General features: G+C 43.7%; 1 protein-coding gene across 30 annotated transcripts in view; it reads left to right on the plus strand.

Moving 5' to 3' along the window:
- Positions 1–23,445, plus strand: part of ABI2 (abl interactor 2) — a 196,856-nt gene that overhangs the window by 140,771 nt on the left and 32,640 nt on the right. For 16 of the 30 annotated variants that reach the window (XM_056533542.1, XM_056533553.1, XM_056533543.1 and 13 more), the window contains one exon: positions 12,336–12,440. The exons of the other annotated variants lie outside the window; for them this stretch is intronic. In XM_056533542.1, the coding sequence (XP_056389517.1) occupies positions 12,336–12,440 (105 nt within the window). The remainder of the gene's footprint in view (positions 1–12,335; positions 12,441–23,445) is intronic. 30 annotated transcript variants of the gene reach the window in all.

A 23,445-nucleotide genomic window follows, 5' to 3' on the forward strand; every position in this document is an offset into this window, starting at 1 on the left:
CACCCCTTTTCCCAAATTCCATATAAAAAATATGTAACCATAATAAAAATAAACATATGTCTACCGCTATTTACACTTGAACGCCTTGTGTCTTTCTCTTATTTCTCCATGTTGGGGTGCTGTCTTGGGCTCCCCCTCATGTTTTGTGGCTTCTGCTTTCCCCCCTCTAGCTTGGGGTTCCTTCCGGTGGTCTCCACCGGTGCTTGGTTCTCTTGTAGCTTTCGCTATTGTGTCTAGTAAGTGCCACAGTGGTTTTCTTTCTACTGCTACTTCTCCTGTTATTGTTTTCTCCTTTCCCCCGCTTTTTCTGGTGTTCTTTCCTACTTACTTGTCGTTCTTCTCTTGTCCTGTTTCTGTTGTCTTTTGTTCTTACACCTGCCGGGGCGGATCTGATCGGTGACTCTACCCCTACCTCCCCTCTTTCCATGGCGGACCTCAACATCGCCTCTTTCAACGTCAAAGGCTTCAATGTTCCGGCAAAGCGGACACACATGTTGCACCACCTTCAAAAACGCAAGGTACAGGTAGCCATTTTCCAGGAAACCCACTTTAAGGAGGGACACACCCCAACCCTTAAAAATAGACATTACCCTGTCTGATTTTGCGCTAATAACCCCGAGTCTAGGTCCAAGGGAGTTGCAATAGCCATCCATAAGTCACTGGTCCACCAAGTTACTAATGTAATCGAAGATCCCAACGCTAAGTACATGATCCTTTCCCTGCTTTTGGGCAGCAGAGTTATCACTTTAGTTAACCCATACGCCCCTAACCAGGCACAGTGTGATTTCCTCGTCACCCACGTTGATCAGGTGGTTGCTGTGATGCAGGGGACTGTGGTGCTATGCGGAGACCTAAATTTGACTTTGGACCCACCCTGGACAATTCCACGGGACGCTCCAGCCTTTCCTATTCTGCCATTAAACGGGTCAAGCGTTCTCTGGCCTTGCTCGAACTGTGTGATACTGGCGTATACAGCATCCCCCTGACAGGGACTATAGTTTTTTTTCTTCTCCGCATGAGTACAGTCGCTTGGATTATATCCTGATTCAACATACTGCTCTTTCTTGGTTGTCTGATGCTAGGATTGGAAACATCCTCTGGTCGGATCATGCCCCTGTCTTTTGTTCCCTCCGGCTTCCATTCCTGACCAGGTCTGAGAGGTCCTGGAGGTTGAATGAGTCCCTCCTCTTGGACACAGTCTGTATGTGCGATCTTACAAGAACTGTTTCCAATTTTGTGTTTGACCATGTATCGGACACCACTGCGCCTTTTGTCCAGTGGGAGACGCTCAAGTGTGTCCTCCGGGGGGTCCTCATTAGACATGGCAATAGATTGAAACGTGAAAAAGCCCACACCCTTAGTCAGGCCCTACACAGGGTAGCTTTGCTTGAATTGGCACACAAGCGCTCGCTCTCACGACCGGTCCTGCGAGCCCTGCAACTTGCCCATCTGGAGGTCAAACAATCTATATTTCACTCTCTTTTCTGACCTGTACCATCTCCCGCCACAGTAACTTCCCCCTCCCTGTCCTCCTTCGCCTCTTCCTGCCCTCTCTGCCGACGATAGGGAGGCGCTGGTTCTCCCTTCTCCTTGGAGGAGTTGTCTTTGGTCATCAAGAATCTCCCAGGTGGGAAGAGTCCTGGCCCGGATGGTTTCACTGCAAAGTTCTATAAATCCCTACTGGATTCCCTCTCCCCTATCCTTCTCAGGGCCTTTAACTCCATATCTCCCGATACTCCCTTGCCGGCGGCCTCCACTGTGGCCCACGGAGTTGTGTTGCCGAAGCCTGAGAAATATCCTCGCTCCTGCAGTAGCTATAGACCCATTTCTTTGCTCAATGTCGACCTGAAAATTTACTCCAAACTCTTGGCCATTTGGCTAAATAGTATTCTACCCACCCTCATACACCCCGACCAGGTGGGGTTTGTGCTGGGGAGGGAAGCCAGGGACAACACGATCAAAACTTTAACATTTTGAATCATGCACAGTCTAATCGATTACCCATGATGGTTTTATCTCTTGATGCCGAAAAGGCTTTTGACCGCATTTCCTGGTCCTCCCTGGCACAGACCCTTCAACATGTGGGACTAGGCCCCAATTTTTCCTCCAAGATTCTGGCCCGGTACAATACTCCTACGGCCCGTCTGAAGATAAATGGCTCCCTTTGCCTTCCATTTGCGATTTGTAATGGCTCCCGGCAGGGCTGTCCCCTTTCGCCCCTACTGTATGTCCTGGTGATGGAACATCTTCTGGCTAGCATAGGAACGGATTCCGATATTCTTGGGGTTACTGTTGGAGATCGTACATATAAGTGTTCTGCTTTTGCGGACGATCTTCTGGTGTATATCACTGACCCGTTGGTGTCTCTCCCATGCTTAATGTCTCGCCTGGCTGCCTTTGGGGCCTGGTCTAATTTCGAAATCAATTTTTCTAAGTCAGAAGCTCTCAATGTATCCCTTATAGTGTCATCCCTTCAATCCTCCTTCCCATTTAGTTGGCCCAATGGCAGAATTAGGTACTTGGGGATGGTAATCCCTTCGGATCTCTCCCATCTGTTTTCCCATCATTTCTCCTCTCTCCTGGCCCATTTTCGGACAGACCTGGCGACCTGGAACCGTAACTATTTCTCTTGGTTCGGCCGAGTTAGTACACTTAAAATGACCCTAGTGCCTCGGTTGCTATATTTGCTGCAGACCATCCCTCTCCACATCCCATCTTCCTTCTGGCGGCAATTGCAGGCATGCTTTGGTTCCTTAATGTGGGCCTCCGCCCGCCCTCGGCTTAACAGACTCACCCTGACCCATCCCAAATTGTTGGGAGGGGTCGGTCTCCCTGACTGCCGTATGTACTACCGAGCCTGCACCCACACCCGTGTGCTTGACTTGTTCCATAATAGCGAGTCCAAACTCTGGGTTCATTTGGACCAGGATATTTGCCCTAAAGTGTTCTCCACCCTGCCGTGGACCTGGTCTCCTGCATCACAGAATAGCCTTCCTACTTCCTTTACAACAAGCCACACCCTGGCAGCCTTGTGCCATGCGGGGTCGGGAGCTTCTCTCATTGATCGAGGTGGTCCCCTTCTACCCATTTCTGACCATCCGCAATTCCCCCCTGGGTCCTCCCGGACAGGTGCTTTCTTTGTGGCGACCCGGTCTGACCCCCTCCGTTTTCATCATGTCCTAGCTGGAGGCGTGCTTAAGCCCTTGGAGGTTTTATTGGAGGAGTGCCCATTATCTCAACGTGCTCCCTTTGTCTACCTCCAGCTATGACATTTCTACTCTAGTCTCCCGTGGAGAGCCTCATTGCACCGCAGCCTGACTCCGTTTGAGCGTCTGTGTCTGGCTTCCTCGTACCCTTGTCACTCAATTTCTGCCATCTATGGCCTCTTGATGGCTCTCAGATTGGAATCCCTTCCGTCATTTTGCCGGGTTTGGGAGTCCGAGTTTGGCAAGACATTCACATCCGACCAGTGGTCTCTGTGCTTTTTCCTTACTCACAAAGCGGTCATAGCCAAGAAAGCACAGGAGACAAGTTACAAAATTTTGTCTCTATGGTATCGGGTGCCGACTTCTTTGCACCGCTGGTATACTTCTGTTCCAAGCTCATGTTGGTGGTGTGGTAGTGCTGAGGGTTTGGTGTCGCACATCAGGTGGAGGTATCCCAAACTCCTCTCCTTTTGGCGGACGATCTTACAGGTTATTAGTGAGGTGTGCGGGGTACATGTCCCTTTTAGCCTTGAAACCACTCTACTCTGGTTTCCCATGGCGCAGGCGAAATATAAGAAATCCCTCACTAGACATCTCCTTCATGCTGCTAAAACTGTAATTCCCAGGCGCTGGAAAGATCCTGCCCCTCCCTCCCTAGAGGAATGGTTAGTTGAAGTGACACATATTAAACACATGGAGGAGCTTCTGGTGGTCCACTACTTGCTTGTTCCCTGCTCTCTACTTGCTTGCTCCCTCACCTTACTACTTCCATACCCCTGCTCTGGTGCCTAGACCGTTTCCTCAGTAACTTTTACCTCAATATCTCTTGGTGCTTTCGCACATTTGTTCCAATGTTTTATTTCTTTATTGTTACCTGTATATTTTGATCCGTTCTATTTCGGCCCATCAGGCCGTTGTTACCTTACATTGTTTGCTTACTTAAGTCATTGTCATCGTTTTATTTACTTAATAAACTTTTTCTGAATTTGAAAAAAATAAAATAAAGAATAAACATATGTAGTATCGCCGCATGCATAAATGTCTGAACTATAAAAATAATGTTAATTAAACTGCACGGTCAAAAAAACGTGTAAAAAAAATTCCAAAGTCCAAAACTGCATATTATTGATCACTTTATATATCCTAAAAATATTTATAAAAAGCGATTAAAAAGTCCCATCAAAACAAAAATGGTGCCGATAAAAACTTCAGATCATGGCGCAAAAAACAAGCCCTCAAACATCCCTTTATAGGAAAAATAAAAAAGTTATAGGGGTCAGAAACTGATAATTTTACACATACTAATTTTGGTGCATGTAGTTTATAATTTTTTTTAAGTAGTAAAATAAAACCTATATAAATTAGGTATCCTTGGAACCGTATGGACCTACAGAATAAAGATATGATTTCATTCTTACCGAAAAGTGCACTGCATAGAATCGAAAGCCCCCAAAAGTTACAAAATTGTGTTTTTTTGTTTTTGTTTCAATTTTGCCCCACAAATATATTTTTTCTGGTTTTGCTGTAAATTTTGTGGTGAAATGATTAATGTTATTTTAAGATACAATTGGTGGCACAAAATATACGTCTGTGTGTGCAAAATTGAAAGTGTTTTGTTTTTCCCTCATCACCTTCTAAAAATCATAAGTGCAAAAATGGAGAAACCCTGTGTCCTTGAGGGATTAAACTCAATTTAGCGTGGTCCAGGCTCCAGGGCATCTAAGATGGCGGCTCCACATGTCAGGACATGGGGCAAGGAACTTTGGGAGGGCGGCAAGCCAGCAGCCTACCATCCGTGAGGTAGTGGAACAGGGGTTCCCCCCTGTTGGGGGTAAAATCAGCTACTCGGAGGTGTGACAGTTTCTCATCAAGCATCCGGAGGATGTTAACCTGGCAACATGCAGGATGTGTTGGCAGAAGGTGAAGCGTGGCAGGGTCCCAATGTTGGCACCATGGCACTGCGTCTACATATGCAGCATCACCATAAAGCAGCCTTGGGGAACCATGATTCTGATGCAGTTGTCCACCCTGCTGCATCACCCAGAGGCACGCCGCTCCCTGTTTCAGCCAGCCAAGACTCCACCACCTCAGCCGAAAGGAGCTGTGTGCCATACCCATCTTCTGTTGCTCCAGATGCTCCTGCTTCTTCTACTTCGAGTCAGTCATTCCACCAGCAATCCATCTGCAAAGCCATGTCCAAAAGACAACAGTATGCGCTCACTCATCCAACGGTGCTGAAGCTGAATGTGCTCATGTCCAAGATGTTGGTACTGCAGTCCCTCCAGGTGGACTCTGCACCTTTCAGAGAGCTGATGACTTGTGCTGAGCCGAGGTGGAGAGTCCCAAGCCCTGCACAATTTTGTGGAACAGAAGGTGGGCCAGTCCTTGAGCCTGTCAGTGTGTACCAAAGTGCACGGCAGTGCCGACGTGTGGAGCTGTGACTACGGTCAGGGACAATACATGTACTTTACAGCTCTCTCGGTAAATGTGGCTCCTGCACAGCCACAACAGGAACTTGGACAGGTCACGCCGCTTCCGCCTCCACACTCTCAGGCCGTTGTTCCTGTGACAGTGTGCGATTCCGCCTCCTCATCCTCCACCATATCCTCAACCTCCACTGCACGGACAAGTCTCAGTGCCCCTCCAGCATACCATGTGTGCAGGGCATGGCGGTGTCACGCTTTTCTTCACATGTTTTGCCTTGGCCAATGGAGTCACACAGGGGAGGAACTGCTAAAAGTCATTAATCAGGAAATCGAATCATGGCTTACTCCTCAAAAACTGGAAATGGGAACCATCCATGGTGACAGACAATGGGAAGAACATCTGCGTCTGTGCTGCGACAAAGAGCCCTGAGCCATGCGCCCTTCATGGCACGTGTGTTCAATCTGGTTGTCAATCGGTTCCTGAAGTGCTTCCCCCATCTGCAAGACATCCTAACAATAGGAAGGAAACTTTTCATACACTTCAGCCACTCGTTCACCGTAAACCACACCCTCCTTGAACTGCAGCGTCAGAACTGTATTCCTCAACATAGTCTTATTTGTGACCTTTCCACACGTTGAAATTCCACCCTCCATATGTTGTACCGACAAGATGAACAGAAAAAAGCCATCACCGATTTCTTGATGATCCAAGCGGATAGGGGACTCCCCTGTGTAACTTCAATGTGAATCAGTGGCAGCTCATACGTGACACCTGCCGCTTGCTCAGGCCCTTTGACAAAGCCACCTTATTAGTCAGTCACCAGTATTACAGGAGGAGCTACGTAATTCCACTGCTTCATTTACTACAGCACGTGTTGGAAACGATGGCTGGTCAGGGCACTGGAGACATGGTGCCTACATCTCATGGTCACCTGAGCCCTGTGGGGGCTGAACTGGAAGAGGAGGGGGACAGTGGAGCACAGTTTTGCGAAATGGGCGGTTTTTATAGTAATCTGACAGGAGTGGAGGAGCAGGAGCAGCCAGAGGAGCTAGAGGGTTATGAGGAAGACGAGACAGAGGACCCAGACACACTGTGGCAGTATGCAGTGATGGAGGCAGGGAGTCCCTCCAAGTCACTTGCACAAATGGCACGATGAATTCTCGCTTGCGTAGTGACCGCCAAATTGTCGCCATTTGGCAGTGGGATGACTTCTGGCTCTCCTCCTTATTGGACCCTCGCTACTGGCACAAATTGAGGGCCTTTTTTACACCCACTGAGAGGGAGGTCAAACTGAACTACTACAGAGACATCCTATGTAGTCAGTTGGCCGATGCCTATCTGCGCCATCTTGCAGCCTCTTGCAGGTCTGACTGGGGGGGGGGGGGGGGCAGCAGCCTGAGTCTACAGTAGCTGATGAATAGCTTTCTTCACCTGCATAGTGAAGCAACTCATCAGCAGGTAGACCTGAACCAGCAGGTGGTGGCATACCTTGACATGACCCTTCCAACACACTTTGAAGATCCGCTGGACTTCTGGGCAGCCAAACTTGATTTGTGGCCACAACTAGCAGGTCATCAGAGCAGGTATTTAGTGTATTTAGTGTGGTGGGGGCCATAGTAACCCCAAGGAGAACCAGTCTGTCCACGAAAAATGTGGAGAGACTGACCTTTATCAAGATGAATCAGGCTTGGATCAGCCAGGATTTCCACTCACCAATGCCTGATGCATCAGAGTAGATTGACCATGGTACCACACCAACATTTCACAAATATGGATAGTTCAAAACATATTTAAGGTCCTGCTCCCCAGTCACAGAAATTCCTCCGCATCAGACCACAAATAAGTATTGAGGATATGCATTTGCTAAAACTTTACTTATCTTAGCATAAAATATATGGACCACAATTTTTTTTATATCTAAGTAAAGGAAAGCTGTGCAAAAAACACCATGTGCCACTTATACCACCAAGTATTGATGTGATGCAAAGACAAATGTTGGCAAATGTTACTTGCCCTAAAAAGGGCATCCCCGCAGAGGAACCTCTCCGTATTTCCACCTACAAACACTTCCATATCCCAGGGTTTTTGTGTGGGACCGTCCTTTTTAGGGCGAGTAACACTTGCCAAGAAGGGAACTAATAGGGTGAGAGTAGGGCCTTATAGGAGAAGTTTTTACCCCCACCTGCTACCATGGACAATACGTTGTTCCCTTCAACCTTTTCGAGGAAAGTGTTACTTGTCTTAAAAAGGGTGGCCCCACACAGGTACTTTTCTCTATTTCCACCCAAAAACCCTGGGAAATGGCAGAGTTTGTAGGTAAAAATAGGGAAAGGTTCCTGTGTGGGGATGCCCTTTTTAGGGCGAGTAACACTTGCCAAGAAGGGAATTAGTAGTGCGAGAGTAGTGCCTTACAGGGGAAGTTTTTACCCCAACCAGTTACAATGGACCATACGTTGTTCTGTCCACCTTTTTAGAGGTCTTTTCATCACATCAATACTTGGTGGTGTAGGTGGCACATGGTGTTTTTTGGACACCTTTCCTTTTGTTAAATAAAAAAAAATTTGGGTCCATATATTTTATCCTAACAATATTATTAAAAGTTACTATTCTGATCATGTCACCCCCCCCGATACCACACATCTGATGCCAAGTTCTCCTTTTTTCACCCACCTTTGTCACCAGGTACTGGTATTGCCACCCACGGTCCACTCTGTCACTGGGTCACTTTTAGGACTCCTGATGCCACCTCCAGGCAGTCCTCATACTGCTACCATATGTTTTCCTCATGCTGATGCCAGCTTCAGGCTTTCTCATTCTGCCACCATATGTTCTCCTCATGTTGCTGCCAGCTCCAGGCTGTCTTATTCTGGCACCATATGTTCTCCTCCTCATGCTGATGCCAGCTCCAGACTGTGGCATACTGCCGCCATATGTTCTCCTCATGCTGATGCCACCTCCAGGCTGTTGCATACTGCCACCTTATGTTCTCCTCATGCTGATGCCACCTTCAGGCTGTCTCATTATGCCACCATATGTTCTCCTCATGCTGTTGCCAGCTCCAGGCTGTCTCATTCTGCCATGTATGTTCTCCTGATGCAAGCTCCAGGCTGTGTCATTCAGCCACTATATGGTCTCCTTATGATGCCGCCACCTCCAGGCTGTGTCATTCAGCCATCATATGATTTCCTTTTGCTGCCGCCAGCTCCAGGCTGTGCCATTCAGCCACTATATCTTCTACTCATACTGATGCCACCTCCAGGCTCTGTCATTGTGCCACTCTGCGACAGTGATTCTAATAGTGACACCTCTAATTTGCATGTCATACTGAATAACAGTATTATTTCACTAACACAGCACACTTCCCTATGCATGTTACGGCAAGGCAAAGTGTTCTACACCCCTATTGAGGCTCTCTGCAGCTCAGAAATAGCTGTTTCCAATAGTGATTTGCTGCAAATTAATTTGGACCAAACCAAATTTTTTCGGAAAATTTGGCAGAATAAAATGTTTCAAAAATTCCCTCACCTCACTGCTCTGCAGCAATACAATACATCCAGAAGAATTGCTAAGTCCTCACCAGTCCTGTTTTCTTATGGAGTTCTGTTACAATCCTGTCACAAACAGTGACTCCGGTTTTAGTCTATTTGTTTCTTTCATTTGTTTTGTTGAATCTTTTTTTATTTTCTAGACCTAGATCTAAGTTTTATGTTCTGATGCAGTGAAGTCCTCCTTGGTTTACATGTAGGTTTCCCTTATTATTCCCTTCCCCTTTTATTTATGCTTGCACAACATTTTATACCTGGCTTACTTGGACCAACCATCATCTCTTGCCACACTATGTTGGTTTTTCATCTCTAAAATTTTTCATCAGCTGATTGGCATGGCTTCAGTGCTGAAAAATAGAATAGTGTATGAGAGCCAGAAGCCTTGGCTCAATTCACTGTTTGTAGTGGTGGCACTGAAGCGAATGGGAGGTGTAGTGTTGTAACCTGTACTGTAGATTTACATTTTTAGACTAGGATTTGTTAGAAAAAGGCAGATTACAAAATGACTACATAATTTTTCCTCTCTACATTGAATAATTCACCATTGATGTTTTCCTCTACATGATCTGGAAAAAACATTTGCTATTAAGTGAGATAATTTTATTTAACCCCTTCATGACCCAGGGTTTTTCCATTTTTGCACTTTCATTTTTTCCTCCTTACCTTTAAAAAACCATAACTCTTTCAATTTTGCACCTAAAAATCCATATCATGGCTTATTTTTTGCGCCACCAATTCTACTTTGTAATGACATCAGTCATTTTACGCAAAAATTTACAGAGAAACGGAAAAAAAATTCATTGTGCAACAAAATTGAAGAAAAAACACAATTTTGTAACTTTTGGGGGCTTCCATTTCTACGCAGTACATTTTTCGGTAAAAATGACACTTTCTCTTTATTCTGTAGGTTCATACGGTTAAAATGATACCCTAGTTATATAGGTTTGATTTTATTGTACTTCTGGAAAAAATCATAACTACATGCAGGAAAATTTATATGTTTAAAATTGTCATCTTCTGACCCCTATAACTTTTTTATTTTTCTGTGTATGGGATGGTATGAGGGCTCATTTTTTGCATCGTGATCGGAAGTTTTTAGCGGTACCATTTTTGTAATGATTGGACTTTTTGATCGCTTTTTATTTATTTTTTCATGATATAAAAAGTGACCAAAAATACGCTTTTTTGGACTTTGGAATTTTTTTGCGCATACGCCATTGACCGTATGGTTTAATAAATAATATCTTTTTATAATTCAGACATTTCCGCACGCGAAGATACCACATATGTTTATTTTTATTTACACTGGTTTTTTTTTAAAATAGGAAAAGGGGGGTGATTCAAACTTTTATTAGGGAAGGGGTTAAATGATCTTTATTCACTTTTTTTTTCCACGTTTTTTTTGCAGTGTTATAGGTCCCATAGGGACCTATAACAATGCACACACTGATCTTTCACATTGATCACTGGTTTCTCATAGGAAACCAGTGATCAATGATTCTGCTGCTTGACTGCTATTGCCTGGATCTCAGGCACGGAGCAGTCATTCGACGATCGGACAGAATGGAGGCAGGTAGGGATCCTCCGACTGTCATGTAAGCTGTTCGGGATGCCGCGATTTTGCCCGGCGATCGCGAGCAGCTCCCTGAGCTAACCGGCATTAGTTTACTTTCACTTTAGATGCAGCATTCAACTTTGAACGCCGCGTCTAAAGGGTTAATAGCGTGCGGTACCGCAATCGCTGCCGCGCGCTATTAGCCACGGGTCCTGGCCATTGCTAGGTGCCAGGCCCGACCCGCTATGACGAGGGGCCACGCCGTGGCCCCACGTTATAGAATGGGAGCTGACCCATGGCATACATGTATGCCATGGGTCGGGAAGGGGTTAATTTATGGAAGTTATGTTTTATTAAGCTAGAGTGTTTAGCTACAAAACAATGTTTTGTGTCACATCTGTGACTTTATATATTTACTATGGTGCTTTCATACTTTTCTCAGGGGTTGTACAGCAAACAGTTCATGAATGAGAATAACCAGAGCTTCTGACATCATACATGGAAAATCTTTCTTTAACCAAACCCTTCCCTTAGCACAGACTCTTAAACATCTACCCTTGCATGACTACCTTAATTTCTTTTGGTTAAAGTTGCCAGTACAGATTGGATTAATGCTAGTGGACCTCAGAACTTTAGGCAGGATTCCACTGATGATTCAATGTGTAAATTGGCAGACATGCCCTAGCTTTTTTTTTTTTTTTTTTACTATATCCCTGTGGAATTTAGGCACCTCTTTTCCGCTCTGTCACTGTTGTCACTGTGCCATGTGAAAAGTTTTTCCTTGCTAACCACAATGCTAAGAGATGTGTTGACACATAACCCTGCATGCAGACTGCACCACTAGAACTATTCGTTTATCTTTCCCATACCTCTCCTTCCCTGTTGCCATTCTGCTGTCACGTCAGTATTTATTTTTCAGCTATAATAAGCAGGCGCATTGTTTCTTGATCCTCAATAGTAAAGTCTATACTGTTGTTTGGGAACAGTGGTGGGTATCCACTAGTTTATTGGAGTCACTAATGTGTGTAATAATGAGGTATGATTTAGTATAACCCCACTCCTTTTATTATAGTCTTGGTGTAAGGTAATCTCTCTTACACAGGCTTTATATGCTATTGTTTTCTTTCTACTATATTTAACTTTCCTTTTATTAATGAAATCCTATTCCATGGGTTTTTAGTAAATGCTAAAATTTACCCTTACTTACACTTTTGATGGCTGATGTTCTTATAGACTTTGCTACTAAAGGGCTTGATTCACTGATGTGCTATATAGAGCCCCAGGTTAAGAATAACATTTAGAAGCAATGCAGCCATTACTAGTTAAGTTGCTATTATGGTAACTTTCTTTGTGTAGCTAAAATATATGACACCTTCATGCACTTCTTGTCAGTGAATCAATCTCACGTTGGTATACATAGATTTCTATACTTTTTTTTTTTTTTTTTAACAATTCCCTTTCTTGTTTTCCTTCATTTTAGGGTATCCATCCACTACATTCTACATTTTCTGCCTGGCTTCTAAGTCTTGCTCTATCTACCTTTTTTAACCCCTCTTTAGACCTCTGAATTCTCTAATATTACTCTAACTTTCTGGCTCACAGATAGACCACCTGTTCTTTTCTGTGGAATGCTTGTCAGACTGGTAAACAAAAGGGACATGAAGCAGCCAGCAATTGCAAGAAATGTGAGGGTGAAAAAAGTGCTAGGTCAGTACGATTTATTGACCAGTCATATGAAATACCAGTGTGATCTTAAATAAGTTAAAGCGTTAAAGAGTTTTATGTCACTGATTTCTTATCTGGTGAAAACGTAACCCTAAAAGTAATATAAAAAAATGACTAAATGATTATGCACAAGTTGAGCGTATTATACAGGATATGTGTGACTGTATCAGCCTGTGTAGGAGTTCTTCTATGCAAGCTGAACCAAGCAAGAAGAGACAGCTGCCTGCGAATGTAGAAAAGGCAGGTTTACTTTGAAGAGCCTTCTGTCCATAATAAATAATAATTTAAAACCTGCTGACTATCAGCCCTGGTTATTATAATATAATATTTATTTTTGTCAAGGTTCAGAATGTCTGCTAAAGCATGGTATTATATTCAGGCAGCTGATGTTTGGGTGTTTTGAATAGAAAGCATGCTGATATTTTTCAAATAAGATAACGTTACCTATAAGAGTAGAATTAGTAAATGCATTATAAGGAGTTAAAGGGGAACGAGAAATCAGAGTACCAAGATACATGATGGAGGAGGGGGAATTGGTCATGTATGACAATTTTTATATCAGCCTAAAGTAGAAGTGCACTTGACCAATATGTATAGAAAACAGATAGGTGTCAGCTCACCCTCGTGCCTTACTGCTGCTTGGACTTGCTGCGTGGACACCGCAGAGCCTCTTCAGAATAGTGTAAACTTTATTCACTTTAAAACAACACAGAACAGAAGGACATCACTGGAGCAGTGACATGTTTTGGCCATGCAAAATGGCCTTACTCAAGGCCATTTTGTGTGGTCGAAACGTGTCACTGCTCCAGTGATGTCCTTCTGTTCCATGTGGTTTTAATGTGAAAAAATTTACACCATCACTGCACTGGACAATCAGTTTCATCTACAATGGAGAAATATGCACCAAATTTACAAGTGGTGCATCTTTTCACGGTCAGTGTTGCATACTTATCTACGTAGGCTACCTGGAAGGTTTTTCTTGCAGAAGTTATTCTTAAGGGAATGAGAATTTTTGTATTGATTAGAGCCGGATACTAAAACAGTTGTTTTCAATAATTAGTTTCTATTTCCTGATAATACACTTTCATTTAATTTTTATTGTACAGTATTATGGGGGCAGCAATATTGCCTGAGATTTCTGCACAGCATTTACTGATATGCACATAGGAAACGGACAGGAGGGACCATATTCACTTCTATGAAAGAGTTTTTTTTCTAGGCATACACTGTGGCCTGTGAAGAAGTCATTGTGCAGTTCTGGCCATCACCTAAATGTCTGGTCTGGTGTTACTGTTCACTGTAATCCTACCTGGGATAAGGAGGAGACTGCTGAAAAATGATATTTACAGAACTGGAAGTGCAGCTTGTCATTAGACTTAGTGGTCAAACGGCAAACTGCAGGATTTCAATATTATTTTAGAATATAGATAGAAGAATGGAAAATTTTGAAAACAATCGCTAAAAATTCTTAAATGTTTGACATAAAAATTTTATTTAAACACTATGATTTTCTAAAGACACAGTTCTGATACCCTATGCGCTGCAAGAAACCTAAGTCACTGCAGTTTAAGAAACCTGAAAGAACACAAAACCTGATCTCCATGTAAATCTGCTTCTTTAATAATTTATGAATGATTGATTTATAAAGTAACACTTCAAAAACCACAAACACTAAATTATATTATTGGTGGCCAATAGGGCTGCACGATATATCGCAATCCCAATCCAATCGTGATAATTGGGGATTGCAATATGTCAATACAGCCCTTCACAAAATTTTGCAATTAAATAGGCACTGTCAGATATAAAAACTTTTGATATGCTGTAAACAATAGGTTTTGCAATTGCTTTCATTGACTGGCTTTTTCAGTATGAAATACTGAAAATTTTGTAAACTGCTGCCGGGCTCTCACTGATGTCTGCTGTGTGAGAGAGGCAGAAACACATTGCATTTCAGACGAAAAAGTAAGTGTCCCTGCATGTATGTGTGTGTGTGGATATAGGGGTATGTGTGTATATCAGTGTGTTTATCTAATGTGTATGTGTAATAATATATGAAGCCTGTGTGTGTGTTTGTGTGTGTGTGTGTGTGTGTGTGTAATAAAGGGGGACTACAATCATATGCCTCCAGCTGTTGCAAAACTAAAACTCCCAGCATGCCTGCACAGCCAAATGATGTGTGGGCATGCTGGGAGCTGTAGTTTTGCAACAGCTGGAGGCACCCTGGTTGGGAACCACTGGACTGAGGAGAGTGAGGAAGGGGGAGTGGTTATCACAGTGAGTATCCATCCCCCTGCTTCTGGTGGACAAAATTAAGGTATTTCAGAAATAAAGCTAATTCTGAGAGAATGTAGGTCATAGAAACATAAAAAAGTACATGTACATGATCAGGATGAGATACTGAGTAACACATAACAGTTTTTTTTTATTTTTTTTTGAGTGATCTGACGGGTACGCTTTAAGCACTACTATGAGGAGAAACAGTGGGCCGCACAATAGAGGGGCCTGGCCATGCTGCACGGGAGCTGACAATTAAACAATGGAACAGGACAGGGCTCCGGCCATGGTTCTCCGGTGCAGCCCGGCTCGGCCCCTGTCTCTTAGCAGGCTAGAGCAGCAGAGCGCCGAGAACACTGGCATAGCATTGATCAGTGTAAGCAATCAAAAGATTGCATGTTATAGCCAACTGTGGGGGCTAAAAAAAATATATATATATATATATATATATAAAGTGTAAAAATAAAAGTTAATAAAAGTAAATTAACCTCTTAAAATTAAATTAACCCTATTAAAAGTTTAAATCACCCCCCCCCCTTTTCAAATTTTTTAAATAAAATAAAAATGCATGCCAGCATCACAGTGCATCCACACCATCTGATAACATCCAGCCGTGTACATCACTATCTCTGAGGCCGGCTGTCATCCGTGCCAAACCACGGCCACAACACCTTACTGGAGATCACCGCTTTTACCACACAGAGCCCCCCAGCCCGAGTACTCGGCGCATTCTCCAACAGGCAACGCTAGTATCAGGCCGGACGCCAGTCCGTGCCAGCCTGCATCCAACTCTGAGCTAAGGAGCCTCCACATCGAATAGGGTTGTGAGTGGTGCAGTGCACCAATAATACCTTTAATTTCTTCATCTTGTAAATTCTACTATCTTACTCCAGCGGAATTAATATAGAGAACTATAGTGAACTTTGCATCAACGGACTTTGCAATATAAAGAACTATAGCGAACCTTTACACTAGCGGAGTTTGCACTATTTTTTTTATACCATTTTTATACCTATGTTATCCCTAATCATTTTATCTCCACCTGTATCATTTAGCCTTATTTATTATACCCCGAAATAATAGTAGGGAACATCTATTATATTGGCTTGCTATTATTGTTTACTAATGTACCTATGTCTACAAGAAGTATCTGGAGCCTGCGCAAGGGCCCTGTGCTAGACTTCAGTTATTCTATATGTAATACATTGCATTTTATTTAATAAATACTCACATTTCATTGTACTGGACCTAACTATCTTTTAACTTGTATACCTTTTGAAGACTGGTCACGTATAATTTGTATATATTTTTATATATATCATATTATTATTTTTGTACAGATTTCTGGCCTATTTGGGTGTAGGCAACACCAGTAACCTCAGGTATATTTTGTTGCTAAGTGAGGCACATAATTTTTTCTGTCCAAAAATGTAAATATGTGGTACTGCCGCGTGCGTAAATATCCATAAACTATTAAAATATAAGGTTAGCTAAACCGCACGGTCGATGGCATACACATAAAAAAAATTACCGAAGTCCAAAATTGTGCATTTTTTAAAAAGCAATTAAAAAGTCCCATCAAAACAAAAATACCGTATTTATCGGCGTCTAACACGCACTTTTTAGGCTAAAATTTTTTGCCTAAAGTCTATGTGCGTGTTATACGCCGATACACACCCAGGAAAGGCAGGGGGAGAGAGGCCGTTGCTGCCCGCTTCTCTCCCCCTGCCTTTCCTGGGGTCTAGAGCCCTGCTGCCGGCCCTTCTCTCCCCCTGGCTATCAGCGCCGCTGCCCGTTCTGTCCCCCTGACTATCGGTGCCGGCGCCCCATTGCCGGCGCCGATAGCCAGGGGGAGAGAAGCGGCGCCGACAGCCAGGGGGAGAGAAGGGGCAGCGGCACCCATTGCCGGCGCCGCTGCCCCGTTGCCTCCCCCCATCCCCGGTGGCATAATTACCTGTTGCCGGGGTTGGGTCCACGCTGCTTCAGGCCTCCGGCGTGCGTCCCCTGCGTCGTTGCCATGTGCTGCACGGCGCGGCGCATGACGTCAGTGCGCCGCGCCGTGCATAGCAACGACGCAGGGGGACGCACGCCGGAGGCCTGCAGCAGCGCGGACCCGACCCCTGCAACAAGTAATTATGCCCCCGGAAATGGGGGGAGGCAACAGGGCAGCGGCGCCGGCGATGGGTGCCGCTGCCCCTTCTCTCCCCCTGGCTGTCGGTGCCGCTTCTCTCCCCCTGGCGCCGACACCGATAGTCTGGGGGACAGAACGGGCAGCGGCGCCGATAGCCAGGGGGAGAGAAGGGCCGGCAGCAGGGCTCTAGACCCCAGGAAAGGCAGGGGGAGAGAAGCGGACAGCGACGGACTCTCTCCCCCTGCCTTTCCTGGGGGTGTATCGGGGTATACACGCGCACACACGCACCCTCATTTTACCATGGATATTTGGGTAAACTTTTTTTACCCAAATATCTTTGGTAAAATGAGGGTGCGTGTTATAGGCAGGTGCGTGGTATACCCCGATAAATACGGTAGTACCTATAAAACTACAGACCACAGCGCAAAAAAAATGAGCCCTCCTACCGCCCAATATGCGGGGAAAAAAAATTATAGGGGTCAGCAGATGAGAATTTTAAACATACTAATTTTGGTGCAATTAGTTAGGATTTTTTTTAAAGTAGTAAAATAAAATAAAACCTACATAAAATGGGTATCCTTGTAACCGTGTGGCCCTACATAATAAAGATTAGGTGTCATTTTTACCGAAGTAACGGAAGCCCCCAAAATTTACAAAATGGCATGTTTTTTATTTTCAATTTCACACCACAAATATATATATTTTTTTGTTTTGCAGTAGATTTTGTTATTAATTGATTGATGTCATTACAAAGTACAATTGGTGGTGCAAAATACAAGCCCTTATATGGGTCTGTAGGGGCAAAATTTAAAGCGCTATGATTTTTGGAAGGAGGAAAAAGCGAAAGTGTATAAAAGAGAATTGGCTTGGTCCTTAAGGTCAAAATGGGCTTGGTCCTTAAGGCGTTATACATGTATATATTTTTTGTGGGGGGGGGGGGGGTTATACCATTGACTGTGTGGTTTCATTAACGTTCTATTTTAATAGTTTTAGATGCTGCAACTTTGACCAATGCCCCCCCTCTCACTGCCAAATGAGATTGCATTATTATTAAAAAACATAGGGTGCTTTTTACAGTTTCTTGATACTCCCTTTCGTTACTGAGATGTGAAATAGGGATCGACCGATTGTCGGTTTGGCCGATATTATCGTCCGATAATCGCGATTTTGGACATTATCGGTATCGGCAATTACCTTGCCGATATGCCGATAATGCCCCGCCCTACGCCGCTGCTGCCCCCCCATTGCCTCCCCCCATCCCCGGTGTTATAATTACCTGTTCCCGGGGGGTCCGCAATCCTGCTGGCTCCTGTGCTGTTGCTGTGCGCTGCGCTGCGTAATGACGAGTGACGTCCCCAACGCGACGTTACCGTCAGAACGCATAGTGACAGCGCAGGACACCGACGGAGCCAGAAGGATCGCGGACCCCAGGGAACAGGTAATTATAACACCGAGGATGGGGAGAAGGCGATGGGACAGCGGCGGCGGTATGTGGGCAGAGGATGGGGGAGGCAATGGGGCAGCGGCGGCGGTATGTGGGCAGAGGATGGGGGGGGGGAGGCGATGGGGCAACTGTGGTGGTTAGACCTAGGACAGGCAGGGGGAGAGAAGCGGGCAGCGGCGGCGGTCTCTGGCACCGCAAAAGCCGCTGCAGTTAATTGATTTAAAGCTCCCGCTTTAAATCATTTATCTGCAACGGCTTCTGCCCCGCCTGGGGGTTTGAAATAGCTGATAACTTATACCGGAATATCGGTATAAGTTATCGGCTATCGGCCTGAAAGGTGACAGATTATCGGTATTGGCCCTAAAAAATTGATATCGGTCGATCCCTAATGTGAAGGTTTCTAATTTGTTGACAATTCAGGAATCAGCCAGATGAATATCATGTAAGGGGCGGGACTTTACAGTCAGGGGGGGTGTATCAGGCAAATACACCCCTAATATACAACATTCACTTCACCTAATATTCAATCCCATTTTTTTTTTTTTTTAAATAAGTTCACACCCACATGATTGATTCCATGAATTTTCTGACAAACTAAAAACGCACATACTGTATCTAGGGAAGGTTTTATCAATGAACTGTAAAAAGGAGTGTGAACAGGGCACCCTAAGCTATTTTCACCTATAGTGTAGGTTGCAAACTTCTAAATTGGTTCAGATTCTTCTCCTCTGTTTTTGTCACCCTTTTGACCCTTGGCTGTGTGTTGGGAAGTCTAAAGTTTAGTTTAACTGCTCTAATTTTTCTGCACACTTGTACACAGCCAATGTGATTGTCTTCTACAAACGGCCTTTTGTGGGGATGCCACCGTTTTTCCAGCCACATTGTTCTACCATGGATCATCACATGCAATAGTTGCTGTACCCTGTGCGACTGTACCCTGAGAGAGCAGAAATTCAGTCTGACAGATTTGTATTCTTTACCCTCTCTCTGTCTCACTGCGATAAGTAAGAAATGTGTATTGAAGACTAATTTAGGCAGTCTCCTCTCACCCTGCAATGGGGGAGATTTATCAAAATCTGTGTATAGTAAAAGCTGACCGGTTGCCCATAGCAACCAATCAGATCGCTTTTCTTTTTTTTAAAAAGACTCTTGAAAATTAAAGAAGCAATCTGGTTGCTATGGGCAACTGCACCACTCTTCCTCTACACCGGTTTTGATAAATCTCCCCCAATATGTTTATTAAAGACTATTTAGAGAGTTGCTTAATTTTGCATTCAGAAAAACAAGTAAATAATAAAAGAGAAATAATTTCAAAACTGTGTAACCTTTTAAAGGTTGTCTTTCTATTAGTGTTCAGATAGATCTAACTGCACAGTAGTGCCCATTTAACTAGTTTATGTATACATATTTTGTAATCTGAATAAAGCAAATGAAGCCTCCCCCCCCCCACCACCACCTGCTTACCAGTTTTCTGCTCTGAAGAAACAATTAGCTCATGCTTGTTATTTTTGCATTGCTTACTTTTTAACAACAACAAAGGAAAGGAAAAAATGCTCAGCTCACCATCCACTTGTAGTATGTAGCACAGACTTGGGCTGGGTAGAAGCACCTGGAGCAAGGATGAATCCGGGCCGCTTCCCGTAAATGAGAACCATACAGACAAAGGGAATCCAGCTCTCAGGATGTAGAAGAGGATAAGACGTAGCTTTTAATATCTCATGTTAAAATTATCCAAAATCGATCACAAACCCCAAAAAAAGGAGGGAAAAAGGGGGGGGGGGAAGCCCCTAAAACCAATACTCCAACGCGTTTCGAGCTGCAAAAGAGCCCTTAATCATGGCTGATGATTAAGGGCTCTTTTGCAGCTCGAAACGCATTGGCGTATTGGTTTTAGGGGCTTGTCGTCATCGCCCTCCCCCCCCTTTTTCGCTCCTTTTTTGGGGGGGTTTGTGATCGATTTTGGATCATTTTAACATGAGATATTAAAAGCTACGTCTTATCCTCTTCTACATCCTGAGAGCTGGATTCCCTTTGTCTGTATGGTTCTACTTTTTAACAAGCTAGTTTTCTCCCTGCTCATTCCTTAACTAAACAGTATTTTATATCCACCTATGCTGTATGCAGGAACACTCTGTACAGAAATAATGCAGACATGACTTTATTCAATCTTATTATTGCTGTAGTAGCCCGGATGGGCAAAACTATGTACTAGTAATACAGAGAGGATTTGTTGCAGTGAAAGAATTCATGGACTGTTTAAGGATGACCTGTGGTCAGTCCAAAAAAAATAATATATATTTTATATCACTTTGTAGCTTGGGTACCGTGATTCCAATGGTGATTTTACTTTACTGCTATATCCCCAGTTCCTGAGATATAGGGTAGAGATGAGCGAACTTACAGTAAATTCGATTCGTCACGAACTTCTCGGCTCGGCAGTTGATTACTTATCCTGCATAAATTAGTTCAGCTTTCAGGTACTCCCGTGGGCTGGAAAAGGTGGATACAGTCCTAGGAAAGAGTCTCCTAGGACTGTATCCACCTTTTCCAGCCCACGGGAGCACCTGAAAGCTGAACTAATTTATGCAGGATAAGTCATCAACTGCCGAGCCGAGAAGTTTGTGACGAATCAAATTTACTGTAAGTTTGCTCATCTCTAATATAGGGGTTTAAATATTTAGTTGAATATCTGTATTTTCTCAAAATATTCAGATAGACAGGAACTTTGTTGCAAAAAAGTTAGTGAATGCTAGGCTAAGGGGGTGTAATTAGGAGCTTCATATTCACCTTCCTATTCACATTCCCTTAGCCTAGCAGTCACTCTAAATTTTGCAGTAAAGTTCCCGCCCATCTGACTATTCAGTAAAACGTACAGATAGTAAAGTCCCTATGTCTGGGAAAGTGGGCATAGCTAGAAAATATACATTTGTAGTATACATTTTAACAGCATTACGGTCATTTGAATAAACTTTTGACATATTGTCCAGACATGTCAAAAATTTGCAATGCATCAGGTGTCACCCCTGAGAACCATGGCAATTGCCACTTAAAGGACAAGTATCATTGAAATAAATTTATCCCCTTCGGGCGGGGGTCGTGATTTGCCGCTGTGAAGAAGAGCCAGGGCTCTAAACAGGAGATCACGGGGGACACCAGAGCTCGGACCCCCACGATCTAAAACTTATCCCATATCCTTCAAATAGGGGATACATTTATTTTCATGATACTTGTCCTTTTAAAACCCTGTAAAGTGCCCGCCAGTTCTCTTTACTTCCCGGCCAGCCGTTCCATCCAACCTTTTTTTTTTTTTACTCCATAGAGGTTTGCAGTTAAATGTCGGGTTTTAGTGACAGTCAACGATTGTGGTGCTTGCTGCCACGCTCTTGGCTGTAATTCACAGGTCTCAGGAGCAAGACTCTTAACGTTTGACATATCTGGACAACATTATCTGAGCCTTTGACAAAGCAGTTCGCAAAACAAGTCAGGTGTAGTGGGGCACTGGGGTCTGGTCTGACTCACTGGTACTCATTGTAAGTTTTTCTTATGTATGAAATGCACTGAATATTATATACACTTTGTATTTTTATTGCACTTAGCACTTTACTCTTCCAGGTATACAAACATTGGTTTATATAAAATGGCATAAATGTAATTTGCGCTGCTTATGTACATTGTTGTTACCCATGTGATTTATACCTTGGCTCTTTATACCTGTCCCCTCCATTTATTCCTTTTTATGTGCACATCCGGGCATACAGATGCATATATGTGTGTGTGTGTGTATATATATATATGTGTGTGTGTGTGTGTATACACACACACAGGGGGGAAATTATTTAGTCGGCCACCAATTGTACAAGTTCTCCTACTTAAAAAGATGAGGCCTGTAATTTTCATCATAGGTACACGTACACTTCAACTATGAGAAACAGAATGGGGGGAAAGAATACAGGAAATCACATTGTAGGCTTTCTAAGGAATTAATTGGTAAATTCCTCGGTAAAATAAGTATTTGGTCACCTACAAACAAGCAAGATTTCAGACCGGTAACTTCTTTAAGAGTCTCCTCTGTCCTCCACTTGCTACCTGTATTAATGGCATCCATTTGAACTTATCAGAATAAAAGACACCTGTCTACAACCTCAAACAGTCACACTCCAAACTCCACTATGGCCAAGACCAAAGAGCTGTCTGACACCAGAAACACAATTGTAGACCTGTGAAAACCTCCTTCCATCAGCAAGACCATTGAAGATGAAACATGACTGGGTCTCATGACAATGATCCCAAACACACTGCCCGGGCAATGAAGGAGTGGCTTCATAACCCCATAAAAAAAAACATAGAAAACCTTTGGAGGGAGTTGAAAGTAAGTGTTGCCCAGCAACAGCCTCAAAACATCACTGCTCTAGAGGAGATCTGCATGGAGGAATAGTCCAAAAAACCACAACAGTGTGTGAAAACCTTGTGAAGACTTACAGAAAACATTTGACCTCTTTCATTGCCAACAAAGGGTATATAACAAAGTATTGAGATGAACTCTCTTTATTGACCAAATACTTATTTTTCACCATAATTTGCAAATAAAATTGTACCTCTTTTTTTTTTTCTTTTTTTGTCATGTAATACAATACACGTACGTTCATACATACTCTATAGTGTGTGGTTTTTGCAGGTTATTAATGTCTGGACAACATGTCAAAACTTTATTCTACTGAAGTGGACTTTTTAAGCAGCTCCAACCCATACCCCCAAAAAATTGAGAATAAAAAAACAAAACAGCCATATTACCATTATTATATCCCCTGACCTCAATCCTGAAGGCCTCAGTAGTCTTCTTTGTCCATTCTATATCTTTTCCCCCACTGCCATCCAAGCACCGTCGGTAAACTACAATTACCAGCGTCTCGGTTGAAGTATTCCTATTTGCTTGCAGCATTGATGTGGCTAGGGGCCTGGCTCCTAAAGAGACCAGGCCCCCATCCAGTACAGGAACCACTTGGTGTCTGTCTCGATGAAGATAATTGTTACCAGATCAGTTTACGTCCTATCACTGCTGAACGAGCTTCAGCTCTCAACTTTCCATGATGCTGTGCTTCTTTATCCATCTATTTTGCAGCCTACTCCCTAAGGAT

The sequence above is a fragment of the Hyla sarda genome, chromosome 8, assembly GCF_029499605.1.
Source record: "Hyla sarda isolate aHylSar1 chromosome 8, aHylSar1.hap1, whole genome shotgun sequence".
NCBI lineage: Eukaryota > Metazoa > Chordata > Amphibia > Anura > Hylidae > Hyla > Hyla sarda.